The sequence below is a fragment of the Rhinatrema bivittatum genome, chromosome 2 (genome assembly GCF_901001135.1).
Source record: "Rhinatrema bivittatum chromosome 2, aRhiBiv1.1, whole genome shotgun sequence".
NCBI lineage: Eukaryota > Metazoa > Chordata > Amphibia > Gymnophiona > Rhinatrematidae > Rhinatrema > Rhinatrema bivittatum.
In genome coordinates this window covers 756,952,650-756,969,421 of record NC_042616.1, presented here as the reverse complement: position 1 = coordinate 756,969,421, position 16,772 = coordinate 756,952,650, and the positions used below count along the sequence as shown (strand labels likewise).

Sequence of the window (16,772 nt, the reverse complement as noted above, 5' to 3'; positions counted from 1 at the left end):
TGCCGCTCCATGCAGGTTACTCCCATGCACTCTTTTCTTTATTACCAGCTCTAGCTTTTAGGGATCCATAGTGTTTATCCCATGCCTTTTTAAATTCATTTACTGTTTTCATTTTCAACATCTGTTCTGGAAGGATGTTCCAGGCGTCCTCCACCCTCTCCGTGAAGAAATATTTTCTGATGTTGGTTCTTCTTTTTCCTATCCTCTAGGGTTTACATATTGAGGTTCTTGAGTATCATTTCATAGGGCTTTTGTTGCAGACTCCACACCATACAGATAGTTCTATTCTGTATATATTCTTTTGGAAATATGGTCTCCTGAACTGGACACAATACCACATGAATATTCCCTAGCATTCCTCTGGCTCTGGTCACTGCCATGTTGCACTGTTTTGCAGCTTTGAGATTTATTTATTTATAGACATTTGATATTCCATCTTTATCCATGAGTTGTCTCAAAGATTCTGGGCTTGATGGATCCTTGGTCTGACCCAGTATGGCATGTCTTAAGGTGGACTACAATACAAACAGTTACAGTTCAATGATCAAAGATCATTTACAATCACAGCTGAATCAAATTAACAGTGGATAGAACTGAGAGACCAGGAGGTTTTACTTATGATCCTTACTTAATGGTTTAGGTAGAAAGGTCAGAAAGACTGAGAGCCTCTGAAGAGTACCGGAAGGCTCATCTGCATACTGTTTCCAGCACCCCCCAGGAGAGATCTCCAGAAGTCACACTGAATAATCCAGGCTAAAAAAACTCCACAGGCCCAGCTTCCAGAGACCCCTCACCCTTTGCAGTAGAATAGGACCAAAAGGATCATCCACATACTGTTCCCAGCATCCCCCAAAAGAGGGGGGATGCTGGGAACAGGCTTCAAACTCCACAGGCCCAGCTTCCAGAGACCTCTCACCCTTTGCAGTAGAAGAGGACCAAAAGGATCATCCACATACTGTTCCCAGCATCCCCCAAAAGAGGGGGATGCTGGGAACGGGCTTCAAACTCCACAGCCCCAGCTTCCAGAGGTCCCTCACACTTTGCAATAGAAAAGGACCAAAGCACATGCCATTAGGTGCGCAAAACTCAAATCTCTCAATCCACTGAGAGAAGATCAACTTACTGGTGGTTGAAGAGGATCAGTAAGAATTGCTTTGGTAAATCTTAGAACTTTAAAAATTTTGGAGAGGGACTGGGGAGGAGCCAAGATGGCAGCTTAACGCTGACATTGCTCTGCCTGGCTCTCTTCTTTTTAGTTTCTTTCTCCAGCTAAAATGCCCTTTCCAATGCTGACCAAGAGGAAAGGGAAAGTTAGAACTTACCACTCGGAACCCCTTCCTCCTACCGGGCAGCAAACAATTTTGCAATGTTTGGCGGCGGCCCCTGTTTTGGGGACTCTGGATCCAGCTGCTGAGGTTGGAAGAGGAGAACTCACCCCAGCCTCGGAGGAGGTATCTTTGAGCCCCTTAGATGCTCATTTACCACCGGCAACACGGGGTGATTCGCAGCAGCTTGTCGTGCTGAGTCCCGAATTGGTTTCTCAAGCTTTGGACGCCGAGGGAGCAGCCTCGATGTACCCCCGGCCCCCCATGCTGAGAGTTCATAAGATCTTCACCGGTGGCCTGGACCCCCCCCCCTTGCTTGATGAGAATCCCTGGAGGTGAGCAGAAGGAGGTTGGATCTCAGGCCTTGGACGGAGTTCCGTTTTTGATTCAGAAACCCTTGGTGGTCACAATCGAATTGTTGTGGGACCTTGTTTCAATGATGGGAAAAGCTATCTCAGAGTGCTCTTCTAAGGTTAATGCTATATCTCAGCAAGTTGACTCTATGTGTAGAAACAATATATCTCAACAACAGGAGTTTCATCAGAAATTTATACAAGTAGAACAAGAAATTCACACTATAAAAGGAGTACAGAATACTTTAATTCAAGACAGCGGTTCATTGAATAGAAATATAGAATTCATAGAGGACAGACTGAGGCATTTAAATCTCAGACTGTTGAACTTTCCAAGGATTGTGGGAGAGTTACCACTGTTAACCCTTAAGAGGTATTTTCTTGAAGTTTTGGAGTTTTCTTCCGATACAACTCCCCCCTTGGATAAAGTTTATTTTTTATCATCCAGTTCAGGCTTTCAAACTCAATCACCTGCTATTGACATGGCGAATCTGACGGAATATCTTGAATTATCGAGTTATGAAGTGATAGAACAAGCTACACTATTGGTATCATTTTTCTCTGACAGTGACTTAAGTTTAGTAATGAAGAAATATTTTAGGAAATTCATTGTACCTTTTATGGGCCATTCTGTAAGGATAATTTCCTGACTTAGCTATGGTCACGCAAGAAAGAAGGAAAGGATTCCCGGCATTACATCAGGATACTTTAGCCATAGGGCCTACCTTCTTTCTAAGATACCCATGCAGGGCCGGAGAGGGCAGGAATTAGGCCCATGCCAGATAAGAAAAGTAGGCCCCTATGTAAGGTTCTGATGTGATACTTAATAAGAGAAATCGTTTTCTAAATTTCCCAAATAATTTGTATTTATTTAAGAACGCTTTACAAGCTTTTTCTTAGCAAATTCTTCAATTACAATTGAATTTTTATTTATACATGTTAGAAATAGATATATTTAGTTTTTTTTTTAAATTTTGCCCAACAAAAATAGGCCCCTCGAACACTGTAGGCCCTAGCCAAGTGGCCATGCTGGCGCCCCCTCTCTCCTGGAGTGTGCCTGTGTAAGTTTATAGTCAAATATAATTGAGAAAACTTTGTTTTCTTCTTGCCCAAGTAACTTAAGATCTTTGTTGATTCTAAGAAAATGTTATCACTTGGAAGGAATGAAGTTTAGCTGATGCTAATATATAATTTGGGAGCAGTAGTAAGCTAAGTCTTTTCTTTATATTGTATCTATAAAACCACTACTGGTTGTGGTCTAATAGATACAGTGAATTATTGTGATTGGATATGTCTCTTCAACTTTATCTGTGTATTGCATGTATCATGTTTCTGAAACAAAGTGGATTCTTTGTGTAAGTTCTTTTTTGAAATTTCAATAAATAATAAATTTTAAAAAATAAATTTTTTAATAAATAATAAATTAAAAAAAATACTGGGGTATATTCTTTAGAGGTTTTTTTGTGTGTCTGAGAGAGTTAATGCTAGTGTCTGTCTTTCCCTCATACCCATCCCTAGCTCCTTGAGACACTTTCTCATTAAAAATCAATCAGGCTCTTATCTAAATCATAATATTGCACCAGCCCTTATTGAGAGTTTAATCATTCCCTTGTAGGTCAGTACCAGATTAATTAGTGAATACACCTATACATTTAAAGGACTCCATTTCCAATGCCCATAGCAACCTAAACTTAACTAGGAACTCAACAAAATTAAAAAGAAGGCAGCAGTCCAGCAGCAAGAGGGGGGATTTCCAGTCTTTTGCATTGAGTGTCACATGTATGATTTTTTTTATCCGCCGGTAAGAGGTTGTATGTGTGCACCTGGTGCAAAGAGCTCTTGGCTCTCAGAGAATCTCTGGAGACTAGCGTGGCAGACCTGGAGAAGCTGAGGAAGACAAAGAGGTACATTGATGAGACTTTCAGGGACATAGAAGCCTAGGACCAAATCCAGTCTGGCAGCCCCGGTGCTGCCTTTGATCAGAAAGGTCTCCTGGTTGAAGAGCATAACCCTGGTGTAGCAGGACGTCATCCTGTAACAAGGACCTACTCTCCAGGTGATACACTGAGGACAAGCACTGAGGACAAGTCTCCCAGGGCTACTGCCCAGACGTGAAGGGTTAGGTCGGACATCTTAGCTGGTGATTTGATTATTAGAAATGTAGATAATTGTGCGGCTGGTAGACATGAGGACTGCCTGGTAAATTACCTGCCTGGTGCGAATGTGTAAGATTTCACACGTCACATAGATAGGATTTTAGACAGTGCTGTCATGGTACATGTGGGCACCAATGACATAAGAAAATATGGGAGGAAAGTTCTGGAAGCCAAATTTAGGATTTTAGGTAGAAAGCTGAAATCTAGAACCTCCAGGGTGGCATTCTCTGAAATGTACCCTATTCCACGTGCAGGTGCCCAGAGGCAGGCAGAACTGGAGTCTCAATGCGTGGATGAGATGATGGTGCAGGAAAGAGGGGCTTTGTAAGGAACTGGACAACCTTTTGGTGAAGGGTGAGACTTTTCCGAAAGGATGGGCTCCACCTCAACCACAGTGGGACCAGGCTGCTGGTGCTAACTTTTAAAAAGGAGACAGAGCAGCTTTTAAATTAGAACAAGTGGGAAAGCTGACAGTCACTCAGCAGTGCATGGTTTGGAGGAAGGTATCTTCAAAGGAAACCGGAGAATTAAGGCATCCCAATAGAGAGTTTCCAATAAAAGCAAAAGTAGTCCATGTGCCTAAAAATACAGTATCACCTGAACTAAACAATTCCAAATTAACCCTATCAACTGAAAGTAGGTTGTTAATACAAACACAAAACACACTTTGAAATGCTTTGTATGCCAATGCCAGAAGTCTAAGAAGTAAGATGGGATAGTTAGAGTGTATGGAAATGAATGATGAGATAGACATAATTGGCATCTCAGAGACCTGGTGGAAGGAGGATAACCAATGGGACAGTGCTATAATCAGGATACAAATTATATCACATAGGGAGCATCAACTTGGTGGGGGTGTGGCGCTTTATGTCCTGGAGCCATAGAGTCCAACAGGATAAAGATCATATACAATATGATGCACAGTAGAATCTATATGGATAGAAATCCCATGAGTGTTGGGTAAGAGTATAGGGCTGGATTTTAAAAAGGTTACGCGTGCCTGGCCTATTTTAAAAAGGCCCGGTGATGCGTGTAAAGCCCCGGATGCGTGTAAGTCCTGGGGCTTTACAAAAGGGGCAAGAGGCCTCCGACAGAGTGGCCATTGCGCTATGTCGGAGGATTGCGTGCCAGCAGTTTGCTGGCAGGCACAAAAGGTAAGGCAAGAGTCGGGGGGGGGGGGGGGAGGGTGTTAGAGTAGGACTGGGGGGGAAAGGTTAGGGGAAGGTGTGAGAAGGTAAGGTTAGAGGGAAGGGAACGGAGGAAGGCAGCGCGGCTCGGCACGCACAAGGTGCACAATTGTGCCAGGTAGCACGCGCACATGTAGGCCTCACACACTTCTTTTAAAACCTACCCCATAGTGATATGAGTATACTACCATCCACCTGGTCAAAATGATCAGACAGATGATGAAATGCTAAGAGAAATCAGGGAATCTAACCAATTTTGGCAATGCAATATTAATGGGAGATTTTTAATGTGCTTTTTTCCCACTCCTGTTGGAGTGTTTTTTTGTGTGTGCATATATATACACACACAGGACAGGACAAAGTTTGGGAACCCCTTTCCTCCCCCAACTGATCGTTGACAATCTCAGGGTGACTGTAAATCAGAAGTTCCCAGGTACGTATGATGGCCAATTTATTTTATCCTTATTAGTTTTAATTATTAGGCGTTATTTGATAGGTCTCTTTTTTTTTTTTTTTTTTAACTATTTCATTGATTTTTGGGACCTTTTTAAACATTTGTATATGATTTTAATTATTGAATATTCTATTTGTCATCTGTTTTGAAATATTCTTTTTCTTAGCTTTTTTTACTATTATGATTAATGCTTGATATTTCTTAATTTTATTATTTGATATTTTATGAGCTATGGTGATGTTTCTGTTTTTCCACTGTTGCACTGCATACAGAGTCTGGCTTGCTGTGGTTTCAAGTTCAGTTGTCTGCACGTTTCTATTTATTCATTATGGTCTCATGCTGTATTTGGTGAGGTCTATGTTCTGTACTTGTAACTGAGGTGAAATAATCTGCTAGCATGTATTTTCTGTGCAGGATCTATAGCAGCTCAGCATGTTCTGTTTTGTCGTTTTCTCCTTTATCATTCTGTCTGGTTTTCTAACATCAAGTATTTTATTGGCCTGGGAATGAATAATTATATTCTATGATTTATAAGAAGAATGTATTAAGATAGCCTAATATTACTTGTAAATTTAAAATAAAAAAATTGGCAATGGGAACATGGATGGAGCTTGGGCAGATTTGGGGTGGAACTGAGGCAGAGCTGCTGCCTCTGTGGTAAAGATACTTCTAGCACACTTGCAATACAGCTAATTAAAAAAAAAACACAACCCATGCGCTTTATTGTTTCTCTTTGATAACGATCAAGCACAAAGAAGGCATGCTAGAAGCGCCCATGTGTCAATTGAGAGGGGATAAAAATGTCAGGTGTGCACACATTGTTTCCCTAAAAGTATGTGTGCGGTGAAACCTGCATATGCTCGTAGCTGCATATTACCTGGGGTAACTCACTATTAAATCCAGGGAAATGGCTTTGAACATTGACCTCCTTATGTGGCAAGAAACTTAAAGAATAAAAATAACCTTTATTTTTTTTGTACAAGGAAGCTTTTAAATCAGGGTCCCCAGTTGTTTGGGTTATTTTTTATTCAAGGAAAAGAGAACCTTGTAAGAACAGAAGTCATGCTTTCAAGAACACTACACGCTGAAAGGTGATGAACATGTTTGCTGAATGAGGGCTATGCATGCATGGTAGCCTGTTTAGGCCCATTCCATGTAGAGTTTATTAGATAATCTCTGCCTCTAGGCACCATTTTGATGGATTATAAAAGGCAACCAAAATGACCTTCACATTCTTGAATGAGAAAAGTGCTCTCAGCACTCATATTTTATGCTCATATATTATCTCCTATATGTTTAAGGTGCATCATAACTCTTGTGCGCAAGCTGATTAGCCTCTTGATGGAAGGCATACTTTTCAGACAACTAGAGGATGGCATACAGGAGACACATTACTAATACTTAAAAGGTAACTGACAGTTCTCTGCGAGACCTGGCAGTATGTGCCACGTTATACAGCCTGTACTTGATCATACTTGCTGACAAAATATTTGAACAGTAGAGAAAAGGAATTCTCGTAGTTCAGAGGCATTTGTTACTGCCACTCTGGCATATTGGATTTTCTTGCAGAAAGAGCAGTTAAGCAATCAGAAGAAGGTGGGACTTGGAGGACTCTGGTCTTCTGTCAACCTAAACCACCTAAGTAATTAAGGGGGGGTCAATGTACTAAACTGCATTAATGCAACTGTTAATGTACTTTAAGCATTCTTGTTACCTAACATACATGGTTAATGTGTATTAACAGCATGTTAACTCATGTAAATAAGCTTATGTTAATGTTACTGCAAATCTATATTAATGAGGTAATGAGATGTAAAAGAATGCAAATAGCTCGTTACTTATTAGCGCAGTGAAAAATAACGCACATTGAAATAAGCAAAATGTAATACATCACTAATGCAAAAAAAACCCCAAAACAAAACAAAACTATACTTTAGGGAGGTTATGTTATCTTTGTAGATTACTGTCCACATTAATGCATGTACCTCATCAACACTATTAATATGCACATTAATGGCTGATGCTAATGCAGCTTAGAACATTTGCCACTATGAGGTCAATATTAAAAAACTACCTCCAGGATAACAAGCTCATTTTAGCTGCATACCTTTAGGGAAACTCACCGGCTAGTTTTTAGCTGAAAATGCTTCTAAATCTAGCCAGCTAAAACTTAGCCATCCAATTTTAGAATATTCAGACTGTGTACCTAATCTTAATCATCTAGTGCTGAAAATCGACAATAAATTCTCTCCTCCCTCCCCAACTTCCAAACTGAAATGTGGGCCCCACAGCCCCTTCATTCCCCACTCCTTATTCAAAAAATAGAAGGCTAATAGGTCAAATTATTTATTTATTATACTTAATTACACAAGTTTGCAAAAAAGCCTAGTGTGGGTTACAACTAAAGTATAAAACAAGCAAAACTTTTGGAAGATTTACGCGCATAACCAGGTTTGCGTGCGCCGGGCTTATTTTCAAAAGGCCTGGTGACACGTGTAAAGCCCCGGGACGCGTGTAAGTCCCAGGGCTTTACTAAAGGGGCGGGGTCAGAGGCTCCCGGCACAGCGGCCATTTGTTGCTGTGTGGGGGATCGGACGCTGGCAATTTGCGGTAACTTAGCGCTTCGCATAGGTAATTGCGATAAACTGCCTATTACCATAAAACACGCCCCTTTTTTCTATCGCATGCGATATTTAGTGCATTTTGATAAATCCAGGCCATAGTTTTCTATCCACACTGTATGCATACAAAATTGCATTACTGATTCAACAGATACAAATGGAACCAACATAATCATTCTTAATTTTTAAGCCAACTCAAAACATCTAGGCCCCATCCATATAAGTAATACCTGAAATATCAAAGTGATCCCAGTTTTTCCCCATTTTGAACTTTCCCCCCGATCCCTTCCACCCCTCCCACCCTCCTTTCTCCCACCCTCCGCTGTTCCTATGTACAGGGAGTTAACAGTGCTATAGTCCGCTTTCTGATTTAGAAAATATATATACTCCATTACCCCAGTGAAGTTTACTCAGCTGCCGATGGTATCGGTTGTAAACTAGACATCCACTGAACATATGGAGTCCACACTTTTGAGAAATGTGTGGAGGTTTTATTGCGATAACTCGATCCTGGACTGATTGCAATGAGGGGATCGTCGTGTCTCTCCACTTTAATGCTATTTCATTTCAAGTAGCCAATACCACTTGAATAACCAGCCTTTGCATGTACCTGATAATATTTCGGCCCCCAGGAGTACTTGCATTGATGTCAGCATCAATTTTACCTTAAGAATAGCACTCAGCCATTCCGAAAACTGTGCCCACAAAGATTGTACTTAGTGGGCATACCCACCATAAATGCAAGAAGGTTCCCATCCCACCGCAGCCTTTTGTTTTTTTTTAAATTTATTATTTATTAATTTTTCCATAGTTAACACGGAGTTTCAAAGCTAATACATCACTTATATTATTCCAACAATATTTTCATCTACAATATTAGATGTAAATCAATATCATATTTCAAATCATATCTTTTTGAAAACTCCTAATAGGTTACCTAAACAAGGAAAAGGAGAGATCCAAGGTATTTATGGGAGCAATTGAAAGAAGTGAAAAATACATGTAAGGAAAAATTAAAGGAGAGGTTTAAACATTAGTAAATACCCATGACTTGCTAAGGTTCAGCTTCCACAGAACTATAGTTATCCAAAAAATAACGCAATTATGATGGCTCAAAATAAACATATCGATTATTGTTAATATACATCATACATTTGCAAGGATAAGAACATAAGAACATAAGAACATAAGAAAATGCCATACTGGGTCAGACCAAGGGTCCATCAAGCCCAGCATCCTGTTTCCAACAGTGGCCAATTCAGGCCATAAGAACCTGGCAAGTACCCAAAAACTAAGTCTATTCCATGTAACCATTGCTAATGGCAGTGGCTATTCTCTAAGTGAACTTAATAGCAGGTAATGGACTTCTCCTCCAAGAACTTATCCAATCCTTTTTTAAACACAGCTATACTAACTGCACGAACCACATTCTCTGGCAACAAATTCCAGAGTTTAATTGTGTGTCGAGTAAAAAAGAACTTTCTCCGATTAGTTTTAAATGTGCCCCATGCTAACTTCATGGAGTGTCCCCTAGTCTTTCTACTATCCGAAAGAGTAAATAACCGATTCACATCTACCCGTTCTAGACCTCTCATGATTTTAAACACCTCTATCATATCCCCCCTCAGTCGTCTCTTCTCCAAGCTGAAAAGTCCTAACCTCTTTAGTCTTTCCTCATAGGGGAGTTGTTCCATTCCCCTTATCATTTTGGTAGCCCTTCTCTGTACCTTCTCCATCGCAATTATATCTTTTTGAGATGCGGCGACCAGAATTGTACACAGTATTCAAGGTGCGGTCTCACCATGGAGCGATACAGAGGCATTATGACATTTTCCGTTTTATTCATCATTCCTTTTCTAATAATTCCCAACATTCTGTTTGCTTTCTTGACTGCCGCAGCACACTGAACCGACGATTTCAATGTGTTATCCACTATGACACCTAGATCTCTTTCTTGGGTTGTAGCACCTAATATGGAACCCAACATCGTGTAATTATAGCATGGGTTATTTTTCCCTATATGCATCACCTTGCACTTATCCACATTAAATTTCATCTGCCATTTGGATGCCCAATTTTCCAGTCTCACAAGGTCTTCCTGCAATTTATCACAATCTGCTTGTGATTTAACTACTCTGAACAATTTTGTGTCATCTGCAAATTTGATTATCTCACTCGTCGTATTTCTTTCCAGATCATTTATAAATATATTGAACAGTAAGGGTCCCAATACAGATCCCTGAGGTACTCCACTGTCCACTCCCTTCCACTGAGAAAATTGCCCATTTAATCCTACTCTCTGTTTCCTGTCTTTTAGCCAGTTTGCAATCTTATTGATATTTTAGCTCCCAATTGCCTTGCTTCCTGGCACATCTCCAACAACTTTTTTCTTCAGATCTGTGTGGCTCTTGTAGCGTCGGGGTATATTCTAACCTTTTGACCAAAGAAAATTTTTTCCCTATTATGGAGAAAAAGTTTTAGAAAAGAGTCTCTGTCTGCAGGGAAAACAAAAGTACACAACACTGTTCCCCGATATTCTACTTGATCTTCTGTTGAAGTTTCAAGAAATCCAGTAAGGTCTGTACCAGCGTTCATAGGCACATTGGGCTCCAGTGATACCACCTTCACTTATTTTAGACATAATAAATCTTGGAAATAGAAGGCATAGCATCTATCGGAAATTGGAGAATATCCATCATATATTTTTTAATCTGATCTCGCAGCGAGCCAAGTCTTATAGAAGGAAAATTTAAGACCCTAAGATTTAAATATCTCTGGGTGTTCTCCAAACTTTCAATCTTTTTAGATGAAATTAATTCACTTTGTACCAATTTAGCTTGAACTTCTTGTAATGTAGTAACCATTAATTCTATTTCTTTGATCTTGTTGTCATGTATGTCCAAAACAGGTTTTATTTCTTGAACATTTTGCTGTAGATCAATTACAACTGAAGTCCATGTTGAAATTGCCTTCTCTAAAGTAACTATAGCATTCCACACTATCTCTAAAGTTATTTCTTGTGGTCTTATTAACTTTGCACTGAGTTTTGAGCTTACCTCATTACTCCGGCAAACCTCTGAAATCCTTTGAATTTCGTTTGCCGGTTCCTCTCCCCCCTCGATGATATTTGCAGTGGTGTTTTTGCTCGCTGTACTCCGTCTCTCCATGGTGGTTTTTTCCTCCTCACGGTGTTCCTCCTGAGTTACAATGCCCGCAGCTAGACAAACAGCCTTTGACCCGGAAGCAGCCACCACTGCCTGTTCCTCTACCGGCCTCATCTGCCGCTGGATCCAAGCCTCCTTCACATTCATGCTGTAAGTAGGGGGAAGGGAGTCTCGGGCGCCCCGGGACTTAGAGATGTCTGTGTGTCCAAGGGCAGCGTGGTGTGCTCCCCACCCGTCGCCCCAACAGACCTCCTCTCTGGGGTTGATGCTATTGCCGTAGAAAAGAAGCCCTCTATCGTTGGTTGGGAAGGAGTCAGTAAGGCTATCGCAGTGGTCTCCAGCCTGACCTTTCCTTTCCTCTTAGTGTGAGGCATGCTGTTTTCAGAAGAAAGAAATAGCGATCCCGAGGAGCTGCTTCTGCTGCAGCCTATCCTTAAGACACCATCTTGGATCTCTCTGCACCGGGAATATTCTATGCAATATTCTCTGGGGTGTAATACCATCGATATAACACTTTATACCCATTCTCAATAAGACCTGTCTATGTTTCTAAAAATGTCCCTCCAGGTGTTCTCTGATATTTCTTCCTGCAAGTCTCGTTCCTATACTATAATAAACAAATGTTTATGTTGGGGATCCTTATTTAATATTAAATAAATTTTAGACAGGATTTTGGTGGTTTTTTTCAGCCTGTCTACATAAGTTCTCAAAAAAGGTGATTCCCTTCACTAAGTCACAACGCACCCTATGCCTCATAAAAAAATTATGTACTTGTAGGAAGTGGAACACTTCATGAGCTGGTAGCTTAAAGAGAGCACTTAGTGAAGAGAATGATATCAATCCTTGCAGTTCCGAAATATGTTCAGATTTCAGAAATCCCCTCACCTGCCAACCTAATAATGCTGAAACCTACATTATTTATTTATTTAATATCTTTTATATACTGACGAATGTTGGGAACATCTCATCGGTTTACAGAGAACAGAACTTAGCAACATGCTTTACAATTATCACATGATTATAAGAGGAACAGTAATTATAATAACAATAACATATAAATAATAGGGTGGATTATACAAGTAATAATTAACTAGGTGGGATACATGATTGGGGTTATCTAAAAAAGGGGGGGGCAGGGACAGGGATCCCTGCCCCCCCTTTCCATATACATTATGGAATAGAAATGTACTACTAAAATAATCCCTCTTTCTTACCAGATGTTTCTTTCAGTGATGCCACACATTTAGTGTGTGAGTAACGGATTCTGGAAAAGCTGATTGTTTTGGCTGCCAGATCATAGCATTTAGTGGCATAGAGCCTATCATCGTCTGGTCTAGGATTACCCATTGCTTCTTTTTCTTTGCCCTATGCCAATCTATTATTGCAATGAAGTGGCTTGCTGCATGATACCAATGCAGATTTGGTACTCCCAATCCTCCCTGCGGTTTTGATAAGAAGAGAACCTTTTTTTGCAACTTGTGGGTGTTTTCCTTTCCAAATAAAGTTTAGCAAGCGCTTCTAATATTCCATCGTTCTAATATTTTATGGGGGATCTCATATAGAATTGTTTGGAATAAATAGAGGAGCCTTGGTAAGATACACATATTCTATGAAGGTTTGAATAATCAAGTTCTATAGGCTCTCACATTAGCATACATATCTCCACTTGAAATCTCCTGAAATGTTTTCTACTTATAGGATGAACGATATTGAGTAAGCATACCTTCTTGTTACATAAGAACATAAGAAAATGCCATACTGGGTCACGCCAAGGGTCCATCAAGCCCAGCATCCTGTTTCCAACAGTGGCCAATCCAGGCCATAAGAACCTGGCAAGTACCCAAAAACCAAGTCTATTTCATGTTATCATTGCTAATGGCAGTGGCTATTCTCTAAGGGGTAGATTTTCTAAATTTGCGCGATCTCGTACTTTTGTTTGCGCACCAGGCGTGAACAAAAGTATGCTGGATTTTATATGATACGCACGTAGCCGTGCGTATCTTATAAAATCCAGGGTCGGCGCGCGCAAGGGGGTGCACATTTGTGCAATCTGCGCGCGCCGAGCCCAGCACGCGCTGCGTGTTCCCTCTGAGGCCGCTCCGATTTCGGAGCGGCCTCGGAGCGGCCTTTACCTTTGTTGGCAGATTTACGCCTGCTAAAAGCAGACGTAAATCTGTGCGTGCCAGCGGGCAGCTGGCGCGCCATCACCCGACCCGGGGGCTGGTCCGGAGGCCTGGACCACGCCCCCGGGCCGGCGCCACGCCCCCGGGCCCGCCCCTTTGACAAAGCCCCGGGACTTACGCGCGTCCCGGGGCTCTGCGCGCGCCGGCGGCCTATGCAAAATAGGCGCACTGGCACACGAGGGCCCTGCGCGCGTAAATCCGCCCGGATTTACGCGAGCAGGGCATTTAAAATCCGCCCCTAAGTGAACTTAATAGCAGGTAATGGACTTCTCCTCCAAGAACTTATCCAATCTTTTTTTAAACACAGCTATACTAACTGCACTAACCACATCCTCTGGCAACAAATTCCAGAGTTTAATTGTGCGTTGAGTAAAAAAGAACTTCATGGAGTGCCCCTTAGTCTTTCTATTATCCGAAAGAGTAAATAACCTCTCATGGTAGGAGCACAAGATGGCGCCGATGGCCATGTGACAGGGGCTGACAATGGCACCGGTAGCCCCGTGACATAGTAGGTCAAAGGCTATCGTCGCCATTTTGAAACCGGCAGCGAGGGTGGGAATGCAGGGGATGGCTCCCGGACCCCCCGCTGGACCACCAGGGAGTTTTGGTAAGTCTTGGGGGGGGGGTCAGGAGGGTGGGGGGTTGTAGTTAATTTAATTTTAGTGGGGAAACAAATAGGAATTAATGGATAAACGTATCGGGGGGGCCCCCTTGCCGAATGCAACGTATCTGCCCCCCGACGAATCCGAATCCCGAATGCAACGTATGGCGTCTCTCTGCACATCCCTACTGGATATCAATGCTAGTCAGATAAATCTTGGTCCTGGCCTCGGAACACCCCATTCTCACCACAAAGCCCTGTCTCTTTCTATCAGGTTACCTGGATAATGACTCACCTGCTTAAAATTTATCTGCTTAACTGAGCAGTAAATTTAAAACTCAGGATTTGCCCAGGAAACTTGAAAATTATTTGGACAAGAGTTTTTGAATATCGACCTCAATATTTATAATTGCATACATAAAAACAATACAACACTTACTGTCTAAAATAATTCCAACTAGTGGCTCCAAATCTTTATTTAAAATCTCCCATAAAGCAAAAGGTTCCTGTGGCGTGTCTGGCAGTATACGGAAGAGGAACGTAATTGTATAGTCTGAGGGAAGTCCCTCAGGATGGATATACCTGTGAAAAGAGAGAAGTGACTGTTAAAAGTTATATCAGAACACCAGTCTGACTGATCCCATTAAACTAGTTTGTAATACTTTTTCTTTTAATTATAGGACCAAATGTAAATCCAGATTTAACATACTGCATGATTCATTTAATATTGCTATTTTGTAATATTACATTTTATTGGCACTGTTTGGCCTCTTGGCTCAGGCTCTAGCACTGTATGCTATGGCGGTGCAGGGTAGGTAAGTTCCTATCTCCTGTCTGCTGGGGCAGGTCAGGCCTAAATGCAAAGTGAAGACAGTGGGCGGGAAGATGGCTACTTCTAGTGTGCCAGTCAATGAGGATCGGTGAGAATCTCCTGGGTCACCTGGAGAGGGAAAAGGATCGGCTTATACTGCTTATGGGGAAAAGTAAAAATAAAGGAACACAAAAATGTATAGGCACGCATCACAAATAATAATAATTAGAAAAGTGTTGAGGGCTCACCATTGTTTAGCTTTTTGTTTCAGTTATTCTCAACTTCAAACATCTAATAAAACCAACTCAAATTACATAACTCAGAAGAGAAGCAAACGATAGCAATGAGGAGATATTCTGGAATATTTTATGACAGTAGCCTTGCAAGGACACATTTGGATCATATCAAGTCCTATCAAGGTCCATTAAGAATGCTAAAATATTCTGCAGATCTTCAGCTTCATTCTTCAGGTAAATTTTCAATAACGTAGTAAAGAGCCTACTGATCTTGTTGTCTCTTTACAATTTATTTATTTATTTATTTAAGGCTTTTATATACCGACTTTCTTGATACATATCAAATCAACTCGGTTTACATCAAACAAAGCATAACAATAACCAACCATATAACAAGAGACAATTTGAGGAGCATAAAAGTTACATTCCAACAAGGTAGCCTTAATTCTATGAAATACAGCATATTTGAAATATACACCTCTTCTCCAGTAGCTCTGCTGCTTCTCCTCTCAGCACTGATAATCAGTAGTCTGTGTGAGACTTTCTTTTATACACTTTTTAAAGATGGATGTGGCACCAAAAGAAAAAGAGAACTAAGCATGTGTAAAGGGTGGCATGGGTGTGAGCCCTTGTTGCTGAGGCATAGTTGACGCAGTCTCGTAGGCAAACTTACAAGGCCTACGCCAGCAGCTGGCAGATGCACAGTGTTGCAGGATAGACTGGAGCTTCATCCATACCAGCCGCCTTCCCTGCAGGTTGAGCCCTTGGGTTCTGGTGGCCGGTAGGTGTTAGGCAGGTCTCTAGGACGATGGCTAAGAGAGAGTTCAAAAGTACGCTGGGGTCAGGACTGGCAGCAGCAGACAGACAAGAATGGAGATAGACCAAGGTCAGGGCTGATGGCAGACAAGAATGGTCAGGTCCGAGCAAGAGATCATGTCCAGGCTACAGGCATGACCCTGTGGAATGGGTTACATGAATATTATGGGCAAATTCAGCCCATGGAAGGAGGGACGCCCAATTATCTTGCCAATGGTTCATATAGGTGTGCAGAAAGTCCACAGCCCCAGCTTTCAGAGGCCCCATACCCCTTGCAGTAGAAGAGATTTTACCAGCTCGATTTGCCCATTGCTCTGGGGATGATAAGGTGAAGTGCAACAAAATTCCAAGCTTCCTCACAAGCTGTGAACTGGACCCCTCAGTCAGAGAGTATGTGCCCATGCAGATGGAAGCTATGTTGATCAAAGAGTTTGGCCAATTCAGGTGTGGATGGGAGCTGCAGAAGGGGTATGAAATGTGCCATCTTTGAAAATCTATCTACTACCACTCATATGATGGTGTTGATGCAGACAGAGAAAGTTTGGTGGCCACATGGGTCCAGTGTTCCTTGGGGGCTGGCAGCAGCTGTAACAACCCACAAGCATGTGCTCACACATTTTTGCATGACTCTCCGTAATGCTTAACATTGGTCTTCAACTGAGGCCACCAGTATTGTCACACAAGATCTGAGTGATACCAGGATAACCAGACAGGTGGGAATCATGAGTTCATCAAAGAACTTTCTGTTGTAGGTGCCAGGACACCATAATCTTCCCTGGAGGAACTGTGAATGTGGCTCCATCCATGTTCTTAGCAAGGTCGATGATGAGTTGAGGAGCTTCTAGGGTCCCTCAGTCCCAAAAGA

The 16,772-nt window shown here is 41.7% G+C and overlaps 1 protein-coding gene across 1 annotated transcript in view; it reads right to left on the bottom strand.

Moving 5' to 3' along the window:
- COL14A1 (collagen type XIV alpha 1 chain) overlaps nucleotides 1–16,772 on the bottom strand; it is a 521,812-nt gene that overhangs the window by 134,163 nt on the left and 370,877 nt on the right. The window contains 1 exon segment of the mRNA XM_029591954.1: nucleotides 14,484–14,626. Coding sequence (XP_029447814.1) covers nucleotides 14,484–14,626 — 143 coding nt within the window.